The following is a 22,731-nucleotide window of genomic DNA, read 5'->3' on the forward strand; positions in this document are numbered from 1 at the left end:
TGAGAACACATTGCAAAAGATCACTTGCTTGTAGATTATCAGAGTAACAGAGCAGGAAACCAATAAATATTTAATTTTTTAACTTAAGGACCAATGTGTTACAGAAATATACACGCTAATCCATTATTGGTTTCTACAGGCTGTAAAATATATGCATGATTTAATTTTCCTGATATTTCAGCCACCATTGAGAAAAAGCACTACATTTTATTAAAGCTGTGGACAATGAAGTCTTAGAAAATGGAGAAGGGTTGATCAACGCATGAGGCTTGCCAAAACATTGTAAAATTCTGCTGTTTGCTTGACAGGAAAATTTTCATGTGCTGCACAGATCTGTATCTACAAAAGGCCATTTGAAGAGAAAAAGAAGCCAGTTCAACTGCTTTTCTGTCTGCATTTCCTATCATCAACTGAAGTGAACTGAAGAAGCTTCTTGGATGAAAAGCAAAATGTCTTCAAAGAAAAAAACCCAAGAAAGCCCAGTTGCCTTTTGGAAAAAGCACCTTTGGGACAACCATGATCTGCACGACTGAGAATCTCCATAGACATTCCTATCATCAAATCACTCCTTTTATTTCCTTATAACAAGTATGTTTCAATACTATGTTATTAAATGAAATTGTGACAAAATAAATACACCTGCACATTTACTGTACTATTAATATGAGCTAATTTCCAAATTTAGCATCTTTGATATAAAATCTTTCCTACTTACCGTAGTTTTGCCTTGCACTACAACATATGTATCCTTCACATTTTATAGGAGAAAAAAGCAGATGCATATGTGATCAATTGTACAGATGGCCATTCCTCCTTCCTTCTTCAACCCCAAAAGAATTTTGAAATTCTTCAGAAAATACACGAACCAAATTAAAAGCAACTTCTAAAAGTGTGAACAGTGTTCTTGGTAGAATTGTGACTTACTCCATAAAACAAAGAGCAGGTGGCTGGGAATAAGCTTTCATTCATGGTGACTTTTTGACTACATCCTGTGGAGATTCTTGCATCATGCCATCCAGATTTAATTTAATGTACTCTAATGTATAATGCACAGTGATTAGCAAACAATTCAAGACTATTATTTTGGATAATACAATTCTAACCATCCTTATTCAAAGAATCAATCACTTCAGTATGAAAATTTATAGTGTTAATTATTATGACAATTCCTAGTAACTAGTGGAAAAGCATTATTTCCTGATAAAACACAAAAGAAATAAAATTACAGAGATGGTGATGGGTATTTTAAAGCAGGTGATTGCACATGACACTAAGAAATCCTATCAAGAATACAGCAATTATTGTCAAAGAAGCAATAGGACCAGCTGCACCTTTGTGGGATTCAGGGTTGATTGGTTGATGGATATAAGTTTTATGAGACCTCCACGTCATTTTAAATGCTTTTGTTTGGTTTTGTTTTAATTTATTGTGTTTTGATTCTTGTTCACCACCCAGTTTATTCTGGTAGATATAAGTTTAATAATTGAATAGATATAAATGTTCACTCATCTTTTATGTGGTTGATTTATTAAAGCATGGAAACTAATATACTTTTCTATGAAATTCATTTGATTACAATTCTTATAAAGCAAGTTAGGTTTTTGGAGTTTTTTTGATTCAGTTGCACTATTTTGTTGACTTATTTTAAATAGGAAGTTTGATTGGATACTGTAAGCTTTGTTTTTGTTTTGTTTGGGAGAGCAAAACTTAAAAAAACTGAACCATCCTGTGTGTTTTTTTAAAAAAAGTTATTGAGGCCATTTTGAAAATGATACATTTTGACCACAGTAAAATAAAAGATCTCCTGAGGAGCAAACAGCTTCACAACTTTTTTTTTCTTCCTATTCAGAGTAAGGTCACCATGACCCACTTTTTCCTTGACTTCTCACAGTTCCTTTTATCTGAAATGCTCTTCTGAATCTGTAATATTATACTTTGGAATATTACTCAACCTTTACTTACAGCCATTTCTCAAATGATCCTTGCAAAATCCCATTTGTTGAAACTGATGTTGTCTGGGCATTGGAATGTAAATAAGATAATATGAAATTCACTTAGGAAGCTGTTTACAGACCAAAGCCATTTGGCATTTTAAGTGTATTTTTTGTTCATGATTAATATATAAATAGCAGATAGTGGTTCAATACTCAAGTGTCCTGATAACATTTGATAAAATGGATGACTCTTGCTATCTGGACTGAAATGCAGTTCAGCAGATTGCTTTCTAAGTAGCTTAATTTCTGTGTACTGGTCATCATATACTGGTAAAAAGCCATTGTAATGCAAAGAACTACAGGTAGTCCTCAACGTACGACCATAATTGAATCCAAAATTTCTGTTCTTAAGAGACATTTATTAAGTGAGTTTTGGGGGTGTTTTTGTCACCCTCTAATACAAAGTTATATAAAAATAACTATGAAAAGTTATGGGGAAAAATTCAAAAAGAAATGGAGAGTTGGGAAAAATTGCAACTGTCTTTGCTGGGAAGAATTGCAGCAGTGAAAATGAATGTCCTGCCTAAATTTCTATTTTTATTTCAAATGATACCGGTCCTTAAAAAAGATTCTAATTTGGAAGAATGGCAACGGGGTATCAATAAATTTGTTTGGGCAGGGAAAAGGCCATGAGTTAAACTTAAGATTATGCAGGATATTCGTGAAAGAGGTGGCCTTAAAATGCCTAATCTTAAATTATATTATGAAGCTGCTGCGTTATCAGGAATAAGTGACTGGATTAATTTGACACAAGAGAGATTATTAAATCTTGAGGGCCATGACTTGTTATTTGGCTGGCATGCATATTTGTTGTATGATAAGAAGGTAGATAATGTGTTTTAAGTGCATATTTTAAGACAGGCACTGTTGAGAGTTTGGAAGAACTACAGGTAGTCCTCAACGTACGACCATAATTGAATCCAAAATTTCTGTTCTTAAGAGACATTTATTAAGTGAGTTTTGCCCCATTTTACGACTTTTCCTGCCACGGTTGTTTATTTATTTTATTTATTTATTTGTTTCGATTTATATACCGCCCTTTTCCCGAGGGACTCAGGGCGGTTTACAGGGCAAATTAAAACAGTGCAATGTACAAATTAAAATAAAATTAAATTAATAGCCCCAAAAGAGTTTAAAATTTAAAATTTAAAACCTTAAAATCCCTCAGTCGAGGCCAGCTAACTCAAATAGCCAGGTTTTTAGGTCCCGGCGAAACGAGCGAAGGTCGGGGGCAATCCGGAGTTCCACAGGCAGTTGATTCCACAGGGCAGGCGCGCCCACCGAGAACGCTCTCCCCCCGGGGATCGCCCGCTCCCCTGTGGGAGCGACAGGACGATGGGAAGTTGATGCTGGCAGCAGGTGCTCCCTAAGATAATCCGGACCCATGCCATTTAGGGCTTTATAGGTCATCACCAGCACCTTGAATCTTAACCTGAATCAAGTTAGTAACATGGTTATTAAGTGAATCTGGCTTTCCCATGGCCTTTGCTTTTCAGAAGGTCACAAAAGGGGATCACATGACCCTGGGACTTTGCAACCATCAATATATATGAATCAGTTGGCCAAGCATATGAATTTTGATCACGTGACCATGGGGACGCTGTGATGGTTGTTAAGTGTGAAAAAAATTCATCGGTCACTTTTTTCAATGCTGTTGTAACTTGGAACATTCACTAAACGAACTGTTGCAAGTCAAGGACTACCTGTACTGTATGCCTTGCATTCAAAAAGGCCCTGGTTCAAATTGGGGGATTTCAGTCTAGAAAAATCGTGCAGAGGCTGTAAAGGAAATTATACCTAAAATCATGAAGAGTGCCATCAGAAACAAGAGGAAGAACATGATAGAGAAACTGCAGGTTACAAAGGTAATGAGTATTCTGTATCAATACCGGCAAGGGAAATAGGACAGATAAAACAAGAAGTGGGACTCTCACAGAATGTTGAGAAATCATTTTTTAGTATTTTCCCTTTTCCCCGTTCCTGTTCCAGCCAAACTGGTCAAGCTAAAAACATTCTTTGGTATAGGGTTGCCACGTTTTCTGTACATGATATTAGCTGAAAACAGCTTGTAGGTACAAACATTTGGCTACCTTAGTTTGCTTCGTCAGAACTGTCCCAAAACTTTATGCTGCCTCTGGAGAATAAATAGTATCCCTTCCTATTAAAACACCTTGTATCCAAGCCAAGACTAACTATGTTAAGTTGGCACCTGAGCCAATATGTACACAGATACACAAGTATCTTTGCCTTATGGCAGTTATCAACCTCAACAAAAAAGGGCAATGGGTCATACATACATAGAGACCCATGGAAAACAGTGAGACATAATTATTAAGAGACTAGAGACTAGACCACAGGTCTGCAACCCGCGGCTCCGGAGCCGCATGCGGCTCTTTCAGCCGTCTCCTGCAGCTCCCAGTCCTCTGCCATGTGCAGTCCAAAAAAAAAAGTGGGACTAAAAAAGTTCAACCAATCAATTCAAATATGCAGGGTAGGTGCATATCTCACCTTGGCTCCACTCTTCAGTCAAACCCTGTTCTGCGCATGCGCGCATGTATGCGCATGTGCACACATTTTGTTGCGGCTCCCAGTTTTTCCTTTTGTGAGGGAACCGGTTCCGAGTGGCTCTTTCACTGTTTCAGGTTGCTGACCCCTGGACTAGACAGTCACTTGTTTGAGATAGTATAGGTCAGGAGTAGGCAACCTCGGCTCTTTTATGACTCATGGACTTCAACTCCCAGCATAGCTGGCTCAGGAATTCTGGGAGTTGAAGTCCATGAGTCATAAAAGAGCCGAGGTTGCCTACCCCTGGTATAGGTTCTCCTTCTTGACCAGGGGGCTGGACTAGAAGACCTCCAAGGTTCTATTCTATTCTATTCTATTCTATTCTATTCTATTCTCAATGCCATTGCTCTTAATTGGTCTATTCTATTACTAATCCAGCCAGTAATAATAATAATAGTAGCAACAATAATAGCTAGCAATGGGTCTTTTCATGATATCAAAAGTGACTACTAAAGTCAGCCAAACTCAGTCTGCCTAATGGAAGGGTCAAGTTGCTTGCCTGGGACTTGAAAGGGAGGGTGAAAAATTGAGTTTGAATGTACGATTTGCATTCTCTTACAATTCGAAGCATGAATCCTCTGTCCCAGTTCTCTCCCACTATTTATTTTTTTATTCTGCCTGTCATGTGGAAATTCATTCCATTTGCTAAGGCAAAGCACTATGTGAAAAGAATCCAGCAAGCATCAGGCCTGGGCAAAGACTGCAATGCAGTGCAATTTCAATATGGTAGAATCAGAACATGGTAGAATTCTGTTATTCTGTTAATTCTACCACATGGGTTTATCCAGTCTCTAGGTCACAATAGCTCAGTCATATTTTGCCAACCCATTGATAAGTTCGATTCTCACCGGCTCAAAGTTGACTAGTCTACCATCCCTTCTGAGGTCAGTAAAATCAGTGCCCAGATTGTTGGGGAGCAATATGCCCATTCTGTAAACCGTTTAGGGGTGTAAAGCACTGTGAAGCAGTATATAAGTGCTATTGCTATAATGCAAACAATGTTATTAGAAGTTCAGATTCAGATCAATTCAATTTAGTTCAAAACTCCCCATCATGTCTTATTACTTGAGGACAGGAATGGCAGAATTACCCTGTTTCATTTGAGTCATTTTCATCATGCTATTCTCTTCTTACATCACCCTATTTATGTAAAGTTAAATAAAAATGTCTTTTCTAAATATATTTTTATTTAAAAGTACAAAGTGTTATTATTAGTGGTAGGGAAATGAAAAACAATGTGAGGCATATAGTTGATGTGTTGGAGTTTTTGGAAAGGAACAACCAGATCCCTGCGGCGCTAATTTTTCTAGATGCTGAAAAAGCTTTTGATCAATTGAATTGGCAATTTTTGATGAAAGTTTTAGATAAAATGAATTTTGGGGATAAATTTCTGCAACCAATTAGGGCATTATATCAAAAACAAACTGCCCGAATAATAGTTAACAATAGTTTGACTGAAGTATGTAATATTGAGAAGGGCACAAGACAAGGGTGTCCGTTATCACCTTTATTATTTGTTTTAACATTGGAGATATTATTGGTAAAAATACGGAATTCGGAAAGAATTAAGGGTATACAAATTAGAGATCAGGATTATAGACTGAGAGCGTTCGCAGATGATCTGGTTGTTACGGTGACCCAGCCGGAAAACTCTGTTGTGGACCTGATGGAGATAATAATGCAATATGGGAAGGTTTCTGGATTTAAAGTTAATGCACAAAAAACTAAAATTCTGGCCAAAAATATGACAGTATCGCAAAAGGCCCTTTTAGAAGGATTAACTGGATTTGAGATTGTTAAAAGGATCAAATATTTGGGGGTGTTTTTGTCACCCTCTAATACAAAGTTATATAAAAATAACTATGAAAAGTTATGGGGAAAAATTCAAAAAGAAATGGAGAATTGGGAAAAATTGCAACTGTCTTTGCTGGGAAGAATTGCAGCAGTGAAAATGAATGTCCTGCCTAAATTTCTATTTTTATTTCAAATGATACCGGTCCTTAAAAAAGATTCTAATTTGGAAGAATGGCAACGGGGTATCAATAAATTTGTTTGGGCAGGGAAAAGGCCATGAGTTAAACTTAAGATTATGCAGGATATTCGTGAAAGAGGTGGCCTTAAAATGCCTAATCTTAAATTATATTATGAAGCTGCTGCGTTATCAGGAATAAGTGACTGGATTAATTTGACACAAGAGAGATTATTAAATCTTGAGGGCCATGACTTGTTATTTGGCTGGCATGCATATTTGTTGTATGATAAGAAGGTAGATAATGTGTTTTAAGTGCATATTTTAAGACAGGCACTGTTGAGAGTTTGGAAGAAGTATAGACATAAGTTAGATTACAAGATGCCGTTGTGGGCAATTCCAAAACACGTAATAGAAAACATAAATGTTGGTTTCAAACATGATACGACTACGTATAAGGAGATTTTAAGCTTGGAAAGAAATGTCTGGTGTTTAAAACCGTATAACCTCTTGCGAGATGAGAAGATTGTTCAAACTTGGTTTCAATATACTCAGTTACGGGCCAGGTGGAAAGAAGATCAGAAAATTGGTTTTGCAATGACTGACGAAAATTTGATAAAGCAAATTAGAAATCAGGGTCCAGCACATATCAAACGGATATATCTTGCATGGATAGAAATTGACTCAGAAACAGAACTTGTTAAAGATTGTATGATAAAATGGGCCCAGAATATCCAAGAAGTTATTACAATGGATACGTGGGAAAAGATCTGGGTGAGGAACGTAAAATTTACACAAGCTCAAAACTTAAGAGAGAACTTTTATAAAATGTTTTATAGATGGCATTTAGATCCTAAAAAGCTTGCAAGTATGTATCCGAACTATCAGCCAAAATGCTGGAGGTGTGGTGGCGAAGATGCAACATATTTTCACATATGGTGGACCTGCAAAAAGGTTAAGGTTTTTTGGATAAAAATTTGGTGGAATATGCAGAAGATCTTCAAGCAAAGGATAAAGTTTTGTCCGCAATTGTTTTTGTTGGGCATAATTACAGATGCTACTGTTGTGGACACTAAGTTGATGTTGAATTTAATTACAGCAGCAAGACTTTTAATAGGTCAATATTGGAAGAAGGAGGAACTGCCGACTATAGAGGAATGGACTCTAAAGGTTTCTGACATGGCGGAAATGGCAAAGATCTCGGCTTATTTGAAAGATCATTCGCAAGAACGTTATATCACGGAGTGGAAAAAATGGATTGATTATATCCAGAACAAATATGGGACTAAAAAGTTTCATTTAGCATTTGAATAGGTCTTCCTTTCTTTTTTCTTTTTTCTTTCTTTTTATATGTAATATTAATATTGCTTGTAGTTATCTTATATGAGCTAGAGAGATAGATTTAAGAGTTTATTGTTGTTAGCATATGGATGTTTATGATTGTTCTTTGTTTTTATACCTTGTACTTAGCTCTGGGAAGTGGGGGGGGAGGGGGAAATGGGGGGGAGGGGCAGGGAGGGATAGGTAGGGGTGGGGGGAGGGGGGATTGTTAAAGATAAAATGTACTCTAAAACTTTTCAATAAAAAAAAAGTACAAAGGAAGAATTGCATGGCAAAATTGGCACAGCATCTCAAGAGATACCAATAGAGGGTTTTTTTCCAGATTTTCAGAAATGTCTATTGTTTCATTCCCTGGATCTCTTTTAAGAATTGTGATTTCCTTCCGGATAAATCAACATACTTTTGTGCACTCAGCATGTCTCTTTATAAACTAACTGATATCTTTTAAAAGTTCAGACTTTGCTTCTTCTGGTCTTTAAAAAATAGTATTTCTTCTACTGTAGGTGAATGGAAATGGCTCAGTCACACAGTATGACATCTAAAACCAACGGTCTTTTTCAGTGTCACTTTTCCAGTTCTGGCTGACCTTCAGGGTAGGAGAGCTTTTAAATTCTTAACATTCATAGCATAGAGCTTTTGAAATCCAGTAGTATTTCATATTTTAAATACCTTCACCCTCTTTTTTGTGACCACAACATCTGAATCAAACTACAAAATAAAAGGAAGTTTAAGGATGGCAAGGAACTATGGGAGAAAAGCAGGACTTTGATGATCAGAGAACCAAGTGCCTAGTTTTTCCATTTTTAAAAAGCAGCATATTTCTACCTTATCAAGTTCCTAAAACGAACAATTTAAACTTTTTTTCCAATGATATCTATAATTCTGATATTGGGGCAAATTGTTCCTCAAATTAATTCAGAGCTCAGTCATTATTCTGCAGTGCATGGAACAAACATTATCTTTTCCTCCAAAACAGAGAGATTTGTGTTTGGGTTATGTGAGATCTAGGACAACCTACATTAATCGATTCCTTTTTGACAGAGTCCAACCTCTGCCCGTCTGCAAGCTGCCAAAGATTAAATGAAAACTATGCTTTTTGAAATATATATTTGCTTTTTATCCTTTTTTATTACTTTATAAGTAACAACCCTTTCTGAAAAAAGTTTGAAATATGTAATAATAGCTCAAACTAGCTAGGGGTAGGCTTTCTAATGGCCCTGTTGAGCAGAACCACATGCTGTATTTATCTTACTCTTATATGTAAGTCTTAGGCTGAATCTTATGCACAACTTTACTTTATGAGTATCTAACTACTGCAATGCCAAATAAATGTTTTATTTTTTCCATTATACAGGCAGTAATCCTAGAAACCTTGGGCAACAGAGTAAGATCTGATTAGTGCTTGGATCCCAGGACTGGAGCCTAAACTGGAAAGTCAAAAATCAATTCCAGAAGGCAAGTAAATGACCTGTGCCCACTCACACCCAAAATGTACTTGCAAAGGCTACATCGAAATATCAGGGCTTATGTTAAGACCCACATACCTGCCGTGCAAACCGTTTGGTTCGTTTTCGATTTAGTCTATTGTGCAAACCCAGAACATAGGGTTAATTATACACACCCTGTGCAAACACATACACTGTGTCCACTGAGATTTTTATTCAAAGCAAGGCTAGCTATCCTTGTCATCCTGTGAACTTAATTACAGCTTCAGCAAAGAGGGAGTACTGTGAAGAGCATTGAAATTGCTCTCACCTGCTTTTCAATAGAGTACAGCTTTCACCTGCACCTCGTGCGGCCCCACCCCAGAAGTACAGACCACGCCCCTCCTCAGAAAGCGTTCTGATAGGCCAAAAGCTATAAGAAGGAGGACCTTCTGGGAGATCCGAGCCAAGTACAGCGCTGGGCGAACCCGCCCTTTTTTTTTTGCCGGCTCCCGCCTTTCCAGATTGGAAAATAATAAAAGAAGAAGAAAAAAGTCCTCAGCGGCAATTTGTACAAGATGCCTCCCTCTTCTCCCGAAAGCCAGTAGCAGCAAGGCGATCGGCGGAGGCGAATGTAAGATTTGAGATCCCTCCGCCGAGCCCTAGCAATTAAAAAAAAAGGAGGAAAGAAAAAAAGCGGAGGGGGGGGGAAATAAAGCGAACGTGAGAGTCACGTGATCTACCCTCCCTCCCCGCCCATTTCTGTCTTTAGCCAATGAGCGTGAAGACGGCCGAGCGGAGGCTATATAATCGAGGTAGCGTCACAAAAACCGCCCACGATCCGTGAAATCCATCTCGCTTTTTTTTTCTTTAATACCCGCTGCGCGGCTGCAGAGCTTCTGGGTGGGAGGGGTGGGGGGAGAGCGTCAGAGAGGCCGAGTTGCTCCGTCGACGGCGGCCGCGGAAGGGCGGGACGGCGGCCGCCTCGTTCGCTCTCCTGTTACCCGGCTGTCCTCGCCGGGTACCGTTACAGTCCCACTCCCCCTCTCGGGCCAGGTCAGTATCTCTGGGGCTGGAGCACCGCGGGTGATCCTGGGTAGCGGCCGCTGCCATCTCTCGGCTCCGGTTTTTCGGGCCCCGGGCGGAGGAGTGCGCGCGGACTGGGCGCGGGAGGAGTGATGCTGCTGCCGAGGCTGTAGGGCAGCTGCCTCCCCTTGGTACAGGCGGAAAGGCCCCGGAAGAGACCGGGATCCCTTGCAGGAGGACGCGGGCGTAGTTTCGGCAACAGACCCGAGTTCACGCGTCTCCTAGGGAGCCCCCGAAAGAAAGGCGTAAACGGGCATGCAAAAAAAAAACAACATGCATCCCTGAGTCCTCCTTGAAGGTGACATTTCGGGATCTACCAAAAGCAGGACCGGTGTTTTGCCTTCAGAAAGCCTTGGTTCACTGTGCGGCATCTCTAGGTCGTGGGAAAGAGAATATTACATCCTTTGGGTCAAGCTTTGCTCCTGGTTTGCATCCATATGGTTTGCATAGTAAGAGTAGGGACTGGAAAGCTCCAGCCTATCTGTAGGGCCTGTTGAGCAAAATGGGCCATATCTTAAGTGCGAGTTCTGAGTTCCATTAAGTGTTCCTGTACGTGTGTATATAATGTGCATGTACATATAAGCATATATTGAAAAATCTCAAGTTGAGAAAATTATATAGACGACAGTGGTGAAGATATTGTGAGAAAATGTTTTCTTGCAATATCTTCACCATTGCTGTCTATATCAGGGGTCCCCAACCCCCAGTCTGTGGACCAGTATTGGACTGCAGCATGCCGGCAACCAGTCCACACAAACAAGCAAAGCCCCATCTGTGAGATGCAGGCAGCACACACAAGCAGGCACTCCCGGGTCTGCAGAAAAACCTTTTTCCATGGAACTGGTCCCTGGTGCCCAAAAGGTTATGGACCTCTGGACTATATAATTGTTTTAGTCTCATCTCTTCATAGCCTGTGGTATTCTCTACAGTTTACTTCTCCCAGTACTAATCCAACTCAATTCTTTTCTAAGCTTTCAAACTCAAACATAGACAGCCAGCTATTTCCATCTGCTGGAGTTGTGCTGTATACATCTATTGAGTTAATAATATTGAAGTAGGCATATGTTGCTTTTTAATTGTTTTTGTTTTGAATGCAAAAGAATAAAACTAATATCATTGTATTTATTAGAAGAAATGCTGCCTTTCTCCCTGGGGACACCTCTAGTATAAATAAAGCGCTTAATTGATTAGCAGATCATTGCATAAACTATTCAGTTTATTTTCTCCTGCCTTGTATTCAGAAGAACTCACTTGTGCAGCCCTTTTTCTTTAAACCACTAGCTGCAATATGGAGAATTATTAACAGGACTGACAGAATCCTGGGAAAGATATAGTTAAAATCTCCTGTTAGTTTGTTCCTAGTATAAGGGCATTCTTTTGTGGCTAAACAGCTGGTGTGGTCTTGCCAGGTTTGTGATTGACCCCCTTTTATCTCATGAATATGCAAAGAACTTGGAAAATAGGATATATGTCTTGTAACTGGATTGACCATATTCAAATAAGGAAAATCAGGACATGTAAGAAGGGACTCTTGAAAACACCAAACTCTGGGAGAGGTAGTGATAAACTGTTCTTCACCTAAGAAGCCTCATTCTTTCTGTGATGTTCATATATGTTCAGGAAGATTGAGGCATACTTGTCATTTTCAGTACTAATACTTGTTTAATATGGACATATGGTTTTGATCTGGTCGGAATATGTCCTGTTTGTCTCTTTACTAATCTCTGTTAGATCAATGAAGCTGGAGAAATCTTGAACATCTTAGTTTGTAGAAAATACTAAAGTGAAAACTCTATATTACGCTGTTCAGAGCAGCTGCATACCTTTTGATGGTGGCTTCAAATAATTGAAGCTGGTGCTTAGCGGATTAAAATATTCCTCCAGCCTCATTTCAAAACAATGTATATGCCTGTCGGCTGATAGCAGGTGGGTCTTGTGTGAACTGGATGCTATGTTGCAAAGCAAGTGTGATTGAGATCTGCTCTGTGTTCGGCTGTAGAAAGCTTAGATAGTGCTGGTTAAGAAATGGCTATGCTGCAAGTTGCTTCTTAATGTTTGTCACTACAAACAAAACTGCTTGTATTTCTGTCTTTCTTTTTCCTGTCCCCCTTCAATGTTGGAGACTTCTTCTTCCTCCTTTAATAAATCTGTCCTGTTCCTTGCTATCCCTGGGCTACTGCTTTGTGGATGTTGGCGGCTTCTTGTTGTGACAGGAGAATGTGTGTGTGTCCTGGGCCCAGGAGAATTGGTAGGTATTTTTTTGCTCCTATTATCTGATGAATAGAATTTTAGGGGTGGGTAAAAGGTTAATGAGGGAGTGTATTAAATAAGTATTACTGTAGATGACTTCTGGAATTGTTGGCTGTGAATTCTTGGAATTGAAGTCTTAACATTTCTGAAAAATACCAATTTTGAAAAAGGTGCTGTAATTATTGTCTTTAAATGCTTCTTTAAGCTTAAATCAGTATTTTCCTACTGTATACTCTTACAAATAAACTTACCTTGGATTTCGATGTCACAGACATCAGCTTCACTGTACAGTAAAAACAGATTTCACACAATACATTAAACAATTTGTTTAAATGCATGAACTCAGTATGGTGCTTTGTGAAATATGCTTTATGATTTCACATTATAGGTAGACCTAACAATTACGGTTTATTCAACTGATTATGGTTTTAAAAAATCCTTAGGATGTGTGTACCCAGCCATCATATATGTGTTGAATATGGGTTGAATAAATTTACTCATTTGTACAAATGCATTGCTCATAAGCATCCCAAGTATCTAGAATATCATATAAAGATAAATTCTATTGTTACTACCTTCATTCTTGGTTTTTTGAATACTCTCAGGTTTAATTTTAACTTGCTTCAGTTACTGGAGTAAATTGGCCATGTCACTGATATATTTCCCCCTTGCCTCCTCACCCCATCCCTGTTTTCCACCTTGTACCACACTCCTGGTATGATATTCTATCTGATTCAGTGCTGAGACTTACTTGGAAAGTGAAATATTGGTCAAGGTAACCATAAGTGACACTATATATCAGGCTTTCAAATTGTTTTATTGATAGTCACAAGTTATCAGCTGCTTAAAATTGATATGTTTGTCTGGGGACCTGACAGTAAACAAGTAAAAAACAATAGCACTTAGACTTAAATGCCGCTTCATAGTGCTTTATAGCCCTCTCTAAGCGGTTTATAGAGTCAGCATATGTCCCCCCAACAACCTCGGAAGGATGGAAAGCTGAGTCTGGCAGTCAGCAGAATTAGCCTGCAATACTGCATTCTAACCAGTGAAACTGAGGAATTAAAAGAACTTGAACCTGGTCACTTGTTGGCAATTTCTAGAACTGTCTGACTTGATTTATTTCTGTCTTTCATCTATTAAAGGTAGAAATTTTCAGAATTTGAAATTATATACATATTTAAATTGTGCAGTGAGAGAAGCTATCTCTGCTTCACCCCAAAAAGGCTCTCCACAGTAGCATATTACTATTGGCACTGTAAAAGTCAGTGTAGGGTATGATTGTAAGAAAAACAAAATAAAATAGGAACAATGGATCCATCTTGTGTCTTCCATTTATGGTTAAGGATTAAGGTAGCAAAAAGTGTCTTGACCTTTGAGAAAGACTGACAGGTAAACAAAACACTGAGCAAACTATGTGCGACCAAAAATATAGGAATACAGAAGCAAGCAATAGATACAGACCGCTCAGATTAAGACAGTTTAACTATTTTTTTTAAATTCTGTATGACTGAAGTTCTTGAAAAGCTGTCAGCTGAAACTGGATTAGATCTGTGGCTCCCAAACTGACACCCAGATTATTACAATAATTTCACAGGCACTAGGATATTTTACTACTTAGTAAACTGAATTGTCCCAATGTCTTTGGGGTGCTATGGAGCATGTGTCAGGATTGATAGGGTGCAGTGAGAAAATTACATTAAGGGCACTATGAAGCAAGAAAGTTTAGGCTAGATGTTAGTTCTAGCATACAGTCATGTACTCCATACTAATTCTGAAGTTGCTGCTGCTGTCATAGACCACTAACTCTGTAATAGTAGATAGTTGCTGAAAACTACCTACAAAATGGTGACTTAATTATTTTTCTGATTTGCTTGAAGACTATTAATGACTAAGTAATTGTTTAAAACAATCTGTTGGAAGTTTTGTAATTCCAAACAGTAGTCTGCTGTACATGATTGTTGTTATACACAATAAGTATCCATTGTAAATGGTGAACTTAGAGCTGGATTTACTGGTGGGTAATGCAAAGATGATATTTGCCTGTTCCCCTCAAATTTTGGTCGCCATGATATAAAAAAAGATGTTGAGACTTTAGAAAGGGTGCAGAAAAGAGCAACAAAGATGATTAGGGGACCGAAGACTAAAACATATGAAGAACAGTTGCAGGAATTGGGTATGTCTAGTTTAATGAAAAGGACTTGGGGCGACATAGTAATGTCCCAATATCTAAGGGCTACCACAAAGAAGAGGGGGTCAACTTATTTTCCAAAGCACATGAAGGCAGAACAAGAAGCAATGGATGGAAACTAATAAAGAAAAGAACCAACGTAGAACTAAGGAAAAATTTCCTGACAGAACAATTAATCAGAAGTTATGGGTGCTCCAACACTGGAGATTTTTAAGAAGAGATTGGACAACAATTTGTCTGAAATGTTATAGGGTTTCCTGTATTATTATTATTATTATTATTATTATTATTATTATTATTATTATTATTATTATTATTATTATTATTATTATTATTTAATAATTAATAATAATAATATTTATTATTATTATTATTATTATTATTATTATTATTATTATTATTATTATTATTATTATTATTATTATTATTATTTCAGTTTATATACCGCCCTACTCCCGAAGGACTCAGGGCGGTTTACAAGGCAAAATTTAAAAACAATACAATATAAAATTAAAATTAAATTAAATTAAGTCTAGCCCCAAAAAATTAAAATCACAATTTAAAAACATTAAAACCCCTCAGTCCAGACCAGATAGCTCAAACAGCCAGGTCCAACTTCGTTATTCTATTCTGCTATTAAGTTTGTAAAATTTTAGGGAAAGCATATCAGAGAAAACAGATTACAATAATTAACACAAATAACAAATGTGGCCAATTTCCTTTATATGGCAGTCCAAATCCTTACATGTATAGAGATTAGAATCTTTTTAATGACAGGATTTTAGTTGTGGTTGTTTTGGGGCTTCAGCTTTTGAGATGACTTTTGTTCTCCCAACTTGAAGCTTCAATTAAATTAAATAATGCTATTTGTAATTCTCTACTAGTATGATAGGGTGAATTGAGATATAAATAAAAGATTAAAATCTTAGATTAATACTTTAAAATATTCTTGCTTCCTGCAAGTATCTGTTGAATTAGCAAAGCTGTACACATTAAAGAGGTATTTAAATAAAAGTATATGTGTACATGATACGATGTATATATGCTTTTTTAATGAAATGGCCATCCTAAGTTTTCATTGTCTTGTGTTTTCTTCCAGCAATTCCAGTCAAAAGCTCCAGACTACCATTGTTCTCTGATGCCATGCCCGCACCAGCTCAGCTACTACTCCCATTAATTCGCAACTGTGAGATTGGCAGGATATACAGTACTGCATGTTACTGTCACCACAAGCATCTATGTTGCTTGTCCCCTCCTTTAACTCACAAGCACTTGAGATATGTTCCTCAGAAGAAGATTGCAACGCTCTGCAGACCAAAGGAAAACTTCAGTCAGTTTATTCATGCAAGAAACTATGTCTCCACACCACAGCGATTTTACCTCACGCCTCCACAAGTCAACAGCATCCTCAAGGCAAATGAATATAGTTTCAAAGTACCAGAGTTTGATGGCAAAAATGTAAGTTCTGTTCTTGGCTTTGACAGCAACCAGCTGCCAGCCAATGCTCCCATAGAGGATCGAAGAAGTGCAGCGACTTGTTTACAGACAAGAGGCATGCTTCTGGGTGTATTTGATGGCCACGCAGGATGTGCATGTGCCCAGGCTGTCAGTGAGAGATTGTTTTATTATATAGCTGTTTCTTTGTTGCCTCACGAAACTTTACTTGAAATAGAAAATGCTGTAGAAAGTGGTAGGGCCCTATTACCCATCTTACAGTGGCATAAGCACCCTAATGACTATTTCAGTAAAGAAGCCTCTAAATTATACTTCAACAGCTTGCGAACTTACTGGCAAGAACTCATAGATCTTAACTCTGGAGAAACAACAGATGTCAAAGAAGCTTTAATTAATGCATTTAAGAGACTTGACAATGACATTTCTTTGGAAGCACAAGTTGGAGATCCAAATTCTTTTCTTAACTATTTAGTATTGCGTGTAGCTTTTTCTGGTGCAACTGCTTGTGTGGCTCATGTAGATGGTGTTGATTTGCATGTTGCCAATACTGGTGATAGTAGAGCCATGCTTGGTGTCCAAGAAGAGGATGGCTCTTGGACTGCTGTTGCTTTGTCTCATGATCATAATTCACACAATGAAAGTGAAATTGAACGACTTAAGATGGAACATCCAAAGTCTGAAGAAAAGAGTGTTGTCAAACAAGATCGGCTTTTGGGTTTACTTATGCCTTTCCGAGCTTTTGGTGATGTCAAATTTAAGTGGAGCATTGACCTTCAGAAGAGAGTAATAGAATCTGGCCCTGATCAACTCAATGATAATGAATATACAAAGTTTATTCCACCAAACTATCATACTCCTCCATATCTCACGGCTGAGCCTGAAGTGATACACCACAAATTGAGACCTCAGGACAAATTCCTGATATTGGCAACCGATGGTTTGTGGGAAACCATGCACAGGCAGGATGTAGTTAGAATTGTAGGTGAGTATCTTACAGGTGTTCATCATCAGGAGCCAATAGCTGTTGGTGGTTACAAGGTAACATTGGGACAGATGCATGGACTTCTTACTGAAAGGAGAGCCCGTGTCTCTTCAGCCTTTGAAGATCAGAACGCTGCTACTCATTTGATACGCCATGCTGTAGGAAATAATGAATTTGGCACTGTTGATCATGAACGCCTTTCTAAGATGCTCAGTCTTCCAGAAGAATTGGCTCGGATGTACAGGGATGATATCACAATTATAGTAGTACAGTTCAATTCCCATGTTGTTGGTGCATGTCAAAATGAAGAATTCTGAATTGAAGTGGCAAACTAAACTTCACAGAACAAAATGAAAAAAATGGCCAGTATTGAGTGCATCATAGTAAAACACTTTATTATCAGGTCATTGGAATTATAACTGGAGCAAATATAATTTGCAAAAACCTTGGACAATGGTCAAAATGTTACTTATCTGATTTAAACTACCAGGAGAACAAAACAACTTTGCACTAAGTATATTTGCTTGAACAATGGCTTGTAATTTGGGATTATTTGATAGAAGTAAATCTTCATATGCGTCAGCGCAATGCCCTTCAGGGCAAAAATAGTGTATTTATCACATGTAAATTCCAATGTAGGTAGGTATTAAGTTGCTTTAGAAAACTTTGGATGATAATTTGATCATAAAATTGAACTTTGAAGAGGGCTGTTGACTTTTATACCTACAAAGTAGCTGTTGGGTCTTTCCTTCAGGAAAGGAAGGGAATGTATTTTTAAACAGACAGTAGATGTCTTGAAATTATATCTAACTATCTTATCTTGGGTAGTGATATATCTGTTGAAACACATGCCTGGAATATTGATGTTAAAAGTCCAAGTTTAAGCCATAAATATCCTAAGCCTATCCAGAAGTATTAGAAATTGAAGACCATTTTGCATCAAAAACTAATATATTTTGCACAGTTCAAAGGGCAATAAATTATTAGAAGGTTAGATAACTAAATGGAAAAGTGCAAACCCCCTCCCCCCCAAATCCCTTGGCTTATGTTATAAATTTAAAATTCTACTTTTGTGAATCTTGACTTTCAGTCAGAATCATACCAAATCTATTTCTGCTCATCTTGAGTTCCGTGTTGTACTTAGACAAATGGTAGTGACGGTAAATTTGTGCGGTCACATGTTTATAGTCTGAATTAAAGTTTGGTCTTCTGGATGTGTTAAGTATTACAAAGCAAACAAATGTACCTGTATTGTTTGGTTGCCATGGTGACTTGAAGAAAACCATGTAATAAAAATTGTAAATAGAAATAGTGGCAGAGAAGAATCTGCATGCTATATGCTTAATTCCACTGGCAGTGCAACATCAACTCCTTTCAATTTTATTACTGGTATGTAAACTTGCTAACATCCCAGATCTCTTCCTAATGTTGCATGACTGATCTCTGAAGTATATGCCATATAATGGTATATTTGGAAATGGCAGGTAAATTTAAAAAATTTCCTTAGCAATTACAATTTGAATGGTTTTAATTTAATGTCAGACTCAAGGCTTCACAAATGTCACTTGCCTTATAATAATGAACTTGTTTTTATTTACTTCATAAAAAGACAGTATAACTATATGAATCATTGCTTAATATTTTTCTCAAGTTCATATCTATATTTGAGGCATTTGCAAATAAACATTAATATCTGCTTCTCTGTTTAAATATCTTGTATGTATTCCACTTGAACTGCATTTGACTTTCCATCACATATGTGATTGTTTAAGCTGACACATTTTAGAAAATGTCAGTGCTCTTCACAGCATAGATATATAAAAAGAAAAAAGAACAATGAGCTAACTGTCCTTAGTAAATCAGTACTATGTGTATGAATGTTTCCAGCACTTAGGTTTTGTAACACTAAAGCTCTCTTAGCTCTTTACTGTACACTAAAAGTCATATTTGTCTAAAGATTGCAAGTATTGAAATGCAAAGACATACAATATGTAATTGCATCACTTTCCTAAATGGATATTCTTTATAAATTTATCTTGATGGAAAATTCCTATCTGCAGCCTTAAAAAGGGGATGGTCTTCTCTTTCTGTGTCCAAAGAAGTGACTGTTCTAGCTTTTGTTTATATTACTCATCTAATTTTATTTTTTATTGTATTAATGACAAAACTGAGCAGTTTAACATATCACCTTTATAAATGGAGTAGAATTGTTAAAACCATATTTTATGTTACATTGTTCATTTTCTTAGATATTGTGACATCTATAATACATGTCAATGTATCTTTGTGGCTTGGTTCTAGTTAAAATGAATGGTATTGAGTCCTGGCCCTGTGTATTCAGCATTTTGGGGAGAGTTGGTCTTGTATGTACAGATATGAACATAAGAATTAACTTTTAAGTTCTCAGAATACGTTTGCATTGTAGAAGGAGGGGAAATGGCTTTTTCAACACCACACGATATAGTCAAAGAACAAATAACTTTTTGGTAAATTTCAATAAAAACAATTATTGGAAACATGCATTAGAGTCTTTGAAAAGTTGTCTTGGCTTTATTTTCCTGAATTCATATTTCATATTTGATTGTTAGACTATGTTTAATAATAAAATCACTGTTATACATGAAAATATTTGAAATGAAACAGCCTTTCCCAAGGGAGCTCACAACTGGAGCAAATGAGTAGCATCAGACCAAATGGATCACAATATTTGAATGTATTCTACTTCACAAATGTGATTTTGTATTATCTTCCAGCTGATTAGAAGTATTCTTGACTTCCATTTTTTTAGTGAACAGAAGAGCTCAGTTGAATATAGCCATCTACAGCATTCTCCAGTTTTCTTTTATTTTAGCATATGCTTTTACCTGATCCATTATACAGCAACTATAGAGTGCTGGATTATTTAAATCCCTTTAGTTTCCAACCAATGAGTAACTATTATCTTTTCAATGATTTGAGTTAGTCTCATTTATTGGCCTTTGCATTATTGGCAACTTAAAAAAAAACTGGTTCCGGTTGAAATTTGGGAAAGAAAATCCTTAAAACCAGCCATCCTCTTGTTCCAAATTCAGATGTTAAGAATTGTTTTCTTAAATTGCTGGAAATTAGGAACCTGGGCTTTTGGATCAGTTCTAGCACAGAGTAACCTTACAGAATAGGCAAAGTTTTTGAGAAAATAAAAATAAAAATAAGACAAAGGGGCAAAATGTGTAAATCTTAAAAGCTTAGGCAGCCTTGCTATTATTGCTTCTCTACCACTAAAAGAAAAATGTATTCTGTTTCAAGCAAAGGCCTATAACTGACATGTTTGTCTATTTTTACTCTACTAAAGTAGAACCTTTGGTTGACCTGAATTAAAATGTCTTGACCAGCATGCAGGAACAATATTGCATAAACATGTATTTTTTTTCTGCTAACTTTCCAGACAGGAATTTGGGCTAGGGTTTTATTAAGTTATATTTATTATTTGATTTCTGTCCTCCCCTTTATTATTTTATAAGCAATCCAAGGCAGCAAAAATATATATCAATTCTCTAAAAAATCTAGATACAAAATACCAGGAGTTATCTGATCTTGTTGACGTAACAATATAATACCTTTCAGCGTGACTGCCAATGTAGTTCTAAATTACTGCTCAAAATGCTAAAACAAATTGTGAAAATTTCAGATGGAAAAAGTAAATGCTACTGCTAAAAGATATGCTGTATATAATCTTTATCAGAAGAACATCATTTTATATTCAGGCATTTCTGCTAGTAACTGTTTAGAGTAATAATAATTCTATATACTATAATGAGACTTTTTTAGATGAGTTCCTAGGATCTATGCCAGGAATTAATAAGGCCATAAATTTATGTAATTACCATTTAAGCTGAAATATGCTTGAGGCTATTTCTTTCATAAGCAATATCAAATGTCAATTATGAAGTGAATAGTCTTGCATCTCTTGTGTTGGAATGTACCGTCATGATAGCAAGACTATTATTTGTTTTTATAGCAATATTGTTGGTTGGGGGAAAAAATTTGCACAATTATGCCAGATTAAAGAAACAACATATATAGTACTCTTGCTTCTAAATATGAAATAAAGAATGGTATAGAATAATGGCTTTTTATCAACTCTTTAGTGACTTCTAGGAATTCTGTAGGCCCTTATCAGGTGTCATTACTTGTGACTTTTCAGTGGCTTGTCAATTGGGTAGTCATTTTGAACAGCTCTGTAAAAATCAGTCTTCTTTTATGTTTCATTCTGCCAATAGTATAATTTCTCTTTTGATTTGGTTGCCAGATGTATTGGACAAATTAATCACTGAAAATGTAGTCATTTATAAAAATTGAAAGCATGGGCTTGCTATGATATAGGCTAAGAGGTAAAATTGTATTTACAATATTGTTTAATATTCAACACTAGTAGTTTTTCAGATGGTTTATAGTAAAAGTTAAATCCATACAAATAAGTTTCCATTTGTAATTATTGATTAAATGTTGTTGTAGTGAATCAGATATTGGGAAGGCAAAAAGATCTTCATATTTTGTTAAAATATATTCTAAAACATTTGGGATATTTCATTCTGTGGAGAACTTTGGCTACATCAAGCTTGCCATTGTAATTTTGAATGGTCACTGAATGGTTGTCAGTTGAGAAACTACCTGTATTGAATCAACTCTTAGACTTTATACCAAAGGGGACAGGCAATATGATTCTGTGTGTGCTAGATTTAATTATTCAAAAATTGATTTAGAATTTGAAGAAAATTATGTAAATTTGAGATTTTAACAGCTTGGTCAAAAAAATAGATAAAATTTAAAATGTTTAAAAATAAATATAATTTAGATATGGGTTTGAACTTTTAGTTTAGTTTTTAAATGTTTGTTATCTGTACATCCACATATAGTCTAGTACAGAGGTCCCCAGCCTTTTGGGCACCAGGGGCCGGCGCCATGGAGAAAGGTTTTTCCGTGGACCAGAAGGGGTGTGCTTTTGAATACTGTCGGCATCCCAAGGATGGAGCTTTGCTTGTTTGTGTGGCCTGCTTGCTGGCATGCTGCAGACCAGTGCTGGTCCAGGTACCAGGGGTTGGGGACCCCTGGTATAGTAGAATGTTTTCTTTAAAATAGGCTAGGTTTCTCTTTTAAGTCTTACACAATATAATTATGCTACTCTTTTAGTATATATGTAATATTACAAAGTAATGGTCTTTTATCTATCTGACTTTTAGCATTAGTTAAAAGATAGATAGATAGATAGATAGATAGATAGATAGATAGATAGATAGATAGATAGATAGATAGATAGATAGATAGGGATAATCAATAAAATATGCCAGAATAAAAGTATACTAAAAGGAAACTAAAACTTTTTATTGTGAATGACAGATGTGGCAAAATAAATTGGTTTATCTGTCAATTTATATTGATATATTTCATGTATATCATAGTAATACTTGTACTTTTTTTTTTTCTTTTAAAGCGAT

The 22,731-nt window shown here is 36.6% G+C and overlaps 1 protein-coding gene across 1 annotated transcript; it reads left to right on the forward strand.

Moving 5' to 3' along the window:
* The first annotated feature begins 10,213 nt into the window (after nucleotides 1-10,213).
* On the forward strand, nucleotides 10,214-19,777 carry PDP1 (pyruvate dehydrogenase phosphatase catalytic subunit 1). The gene is made up of 2 exons (XM_081324059.1): nucleotides 10,214-10,349; nucleotides 15,920-19,777. The coding sequence occupies exon 2, from the start codon at nucleotides 15,964-15,966 to the stop codon at nucleotides 17,572-17,574; it is 1,611 nt and encodes a 536-aa protein (XP_081180185.1). The 5' UTR covers nucleotides 10,214-10,349; nucleotides 15,920-15,963; the 3' UTR covers nucleotides 17,575-19,777.
* The last annotated feature ends 2,954 nt before the right edge of the window (nucleotides 19,778-22,731 follow it).

The sequence above is a fragment of the Vipera berus genome (genome assembly GCF_964194415.1).
Source record: "Vipera berus genome assembly, chromosome: 3".
NCBI classification, from domain to species: domain Eukaryota; kingdom Metazoa; phylum Chordata; class Lepidosauria; order Squamata; family Viperidae; genus Vipera; species Vipera berus.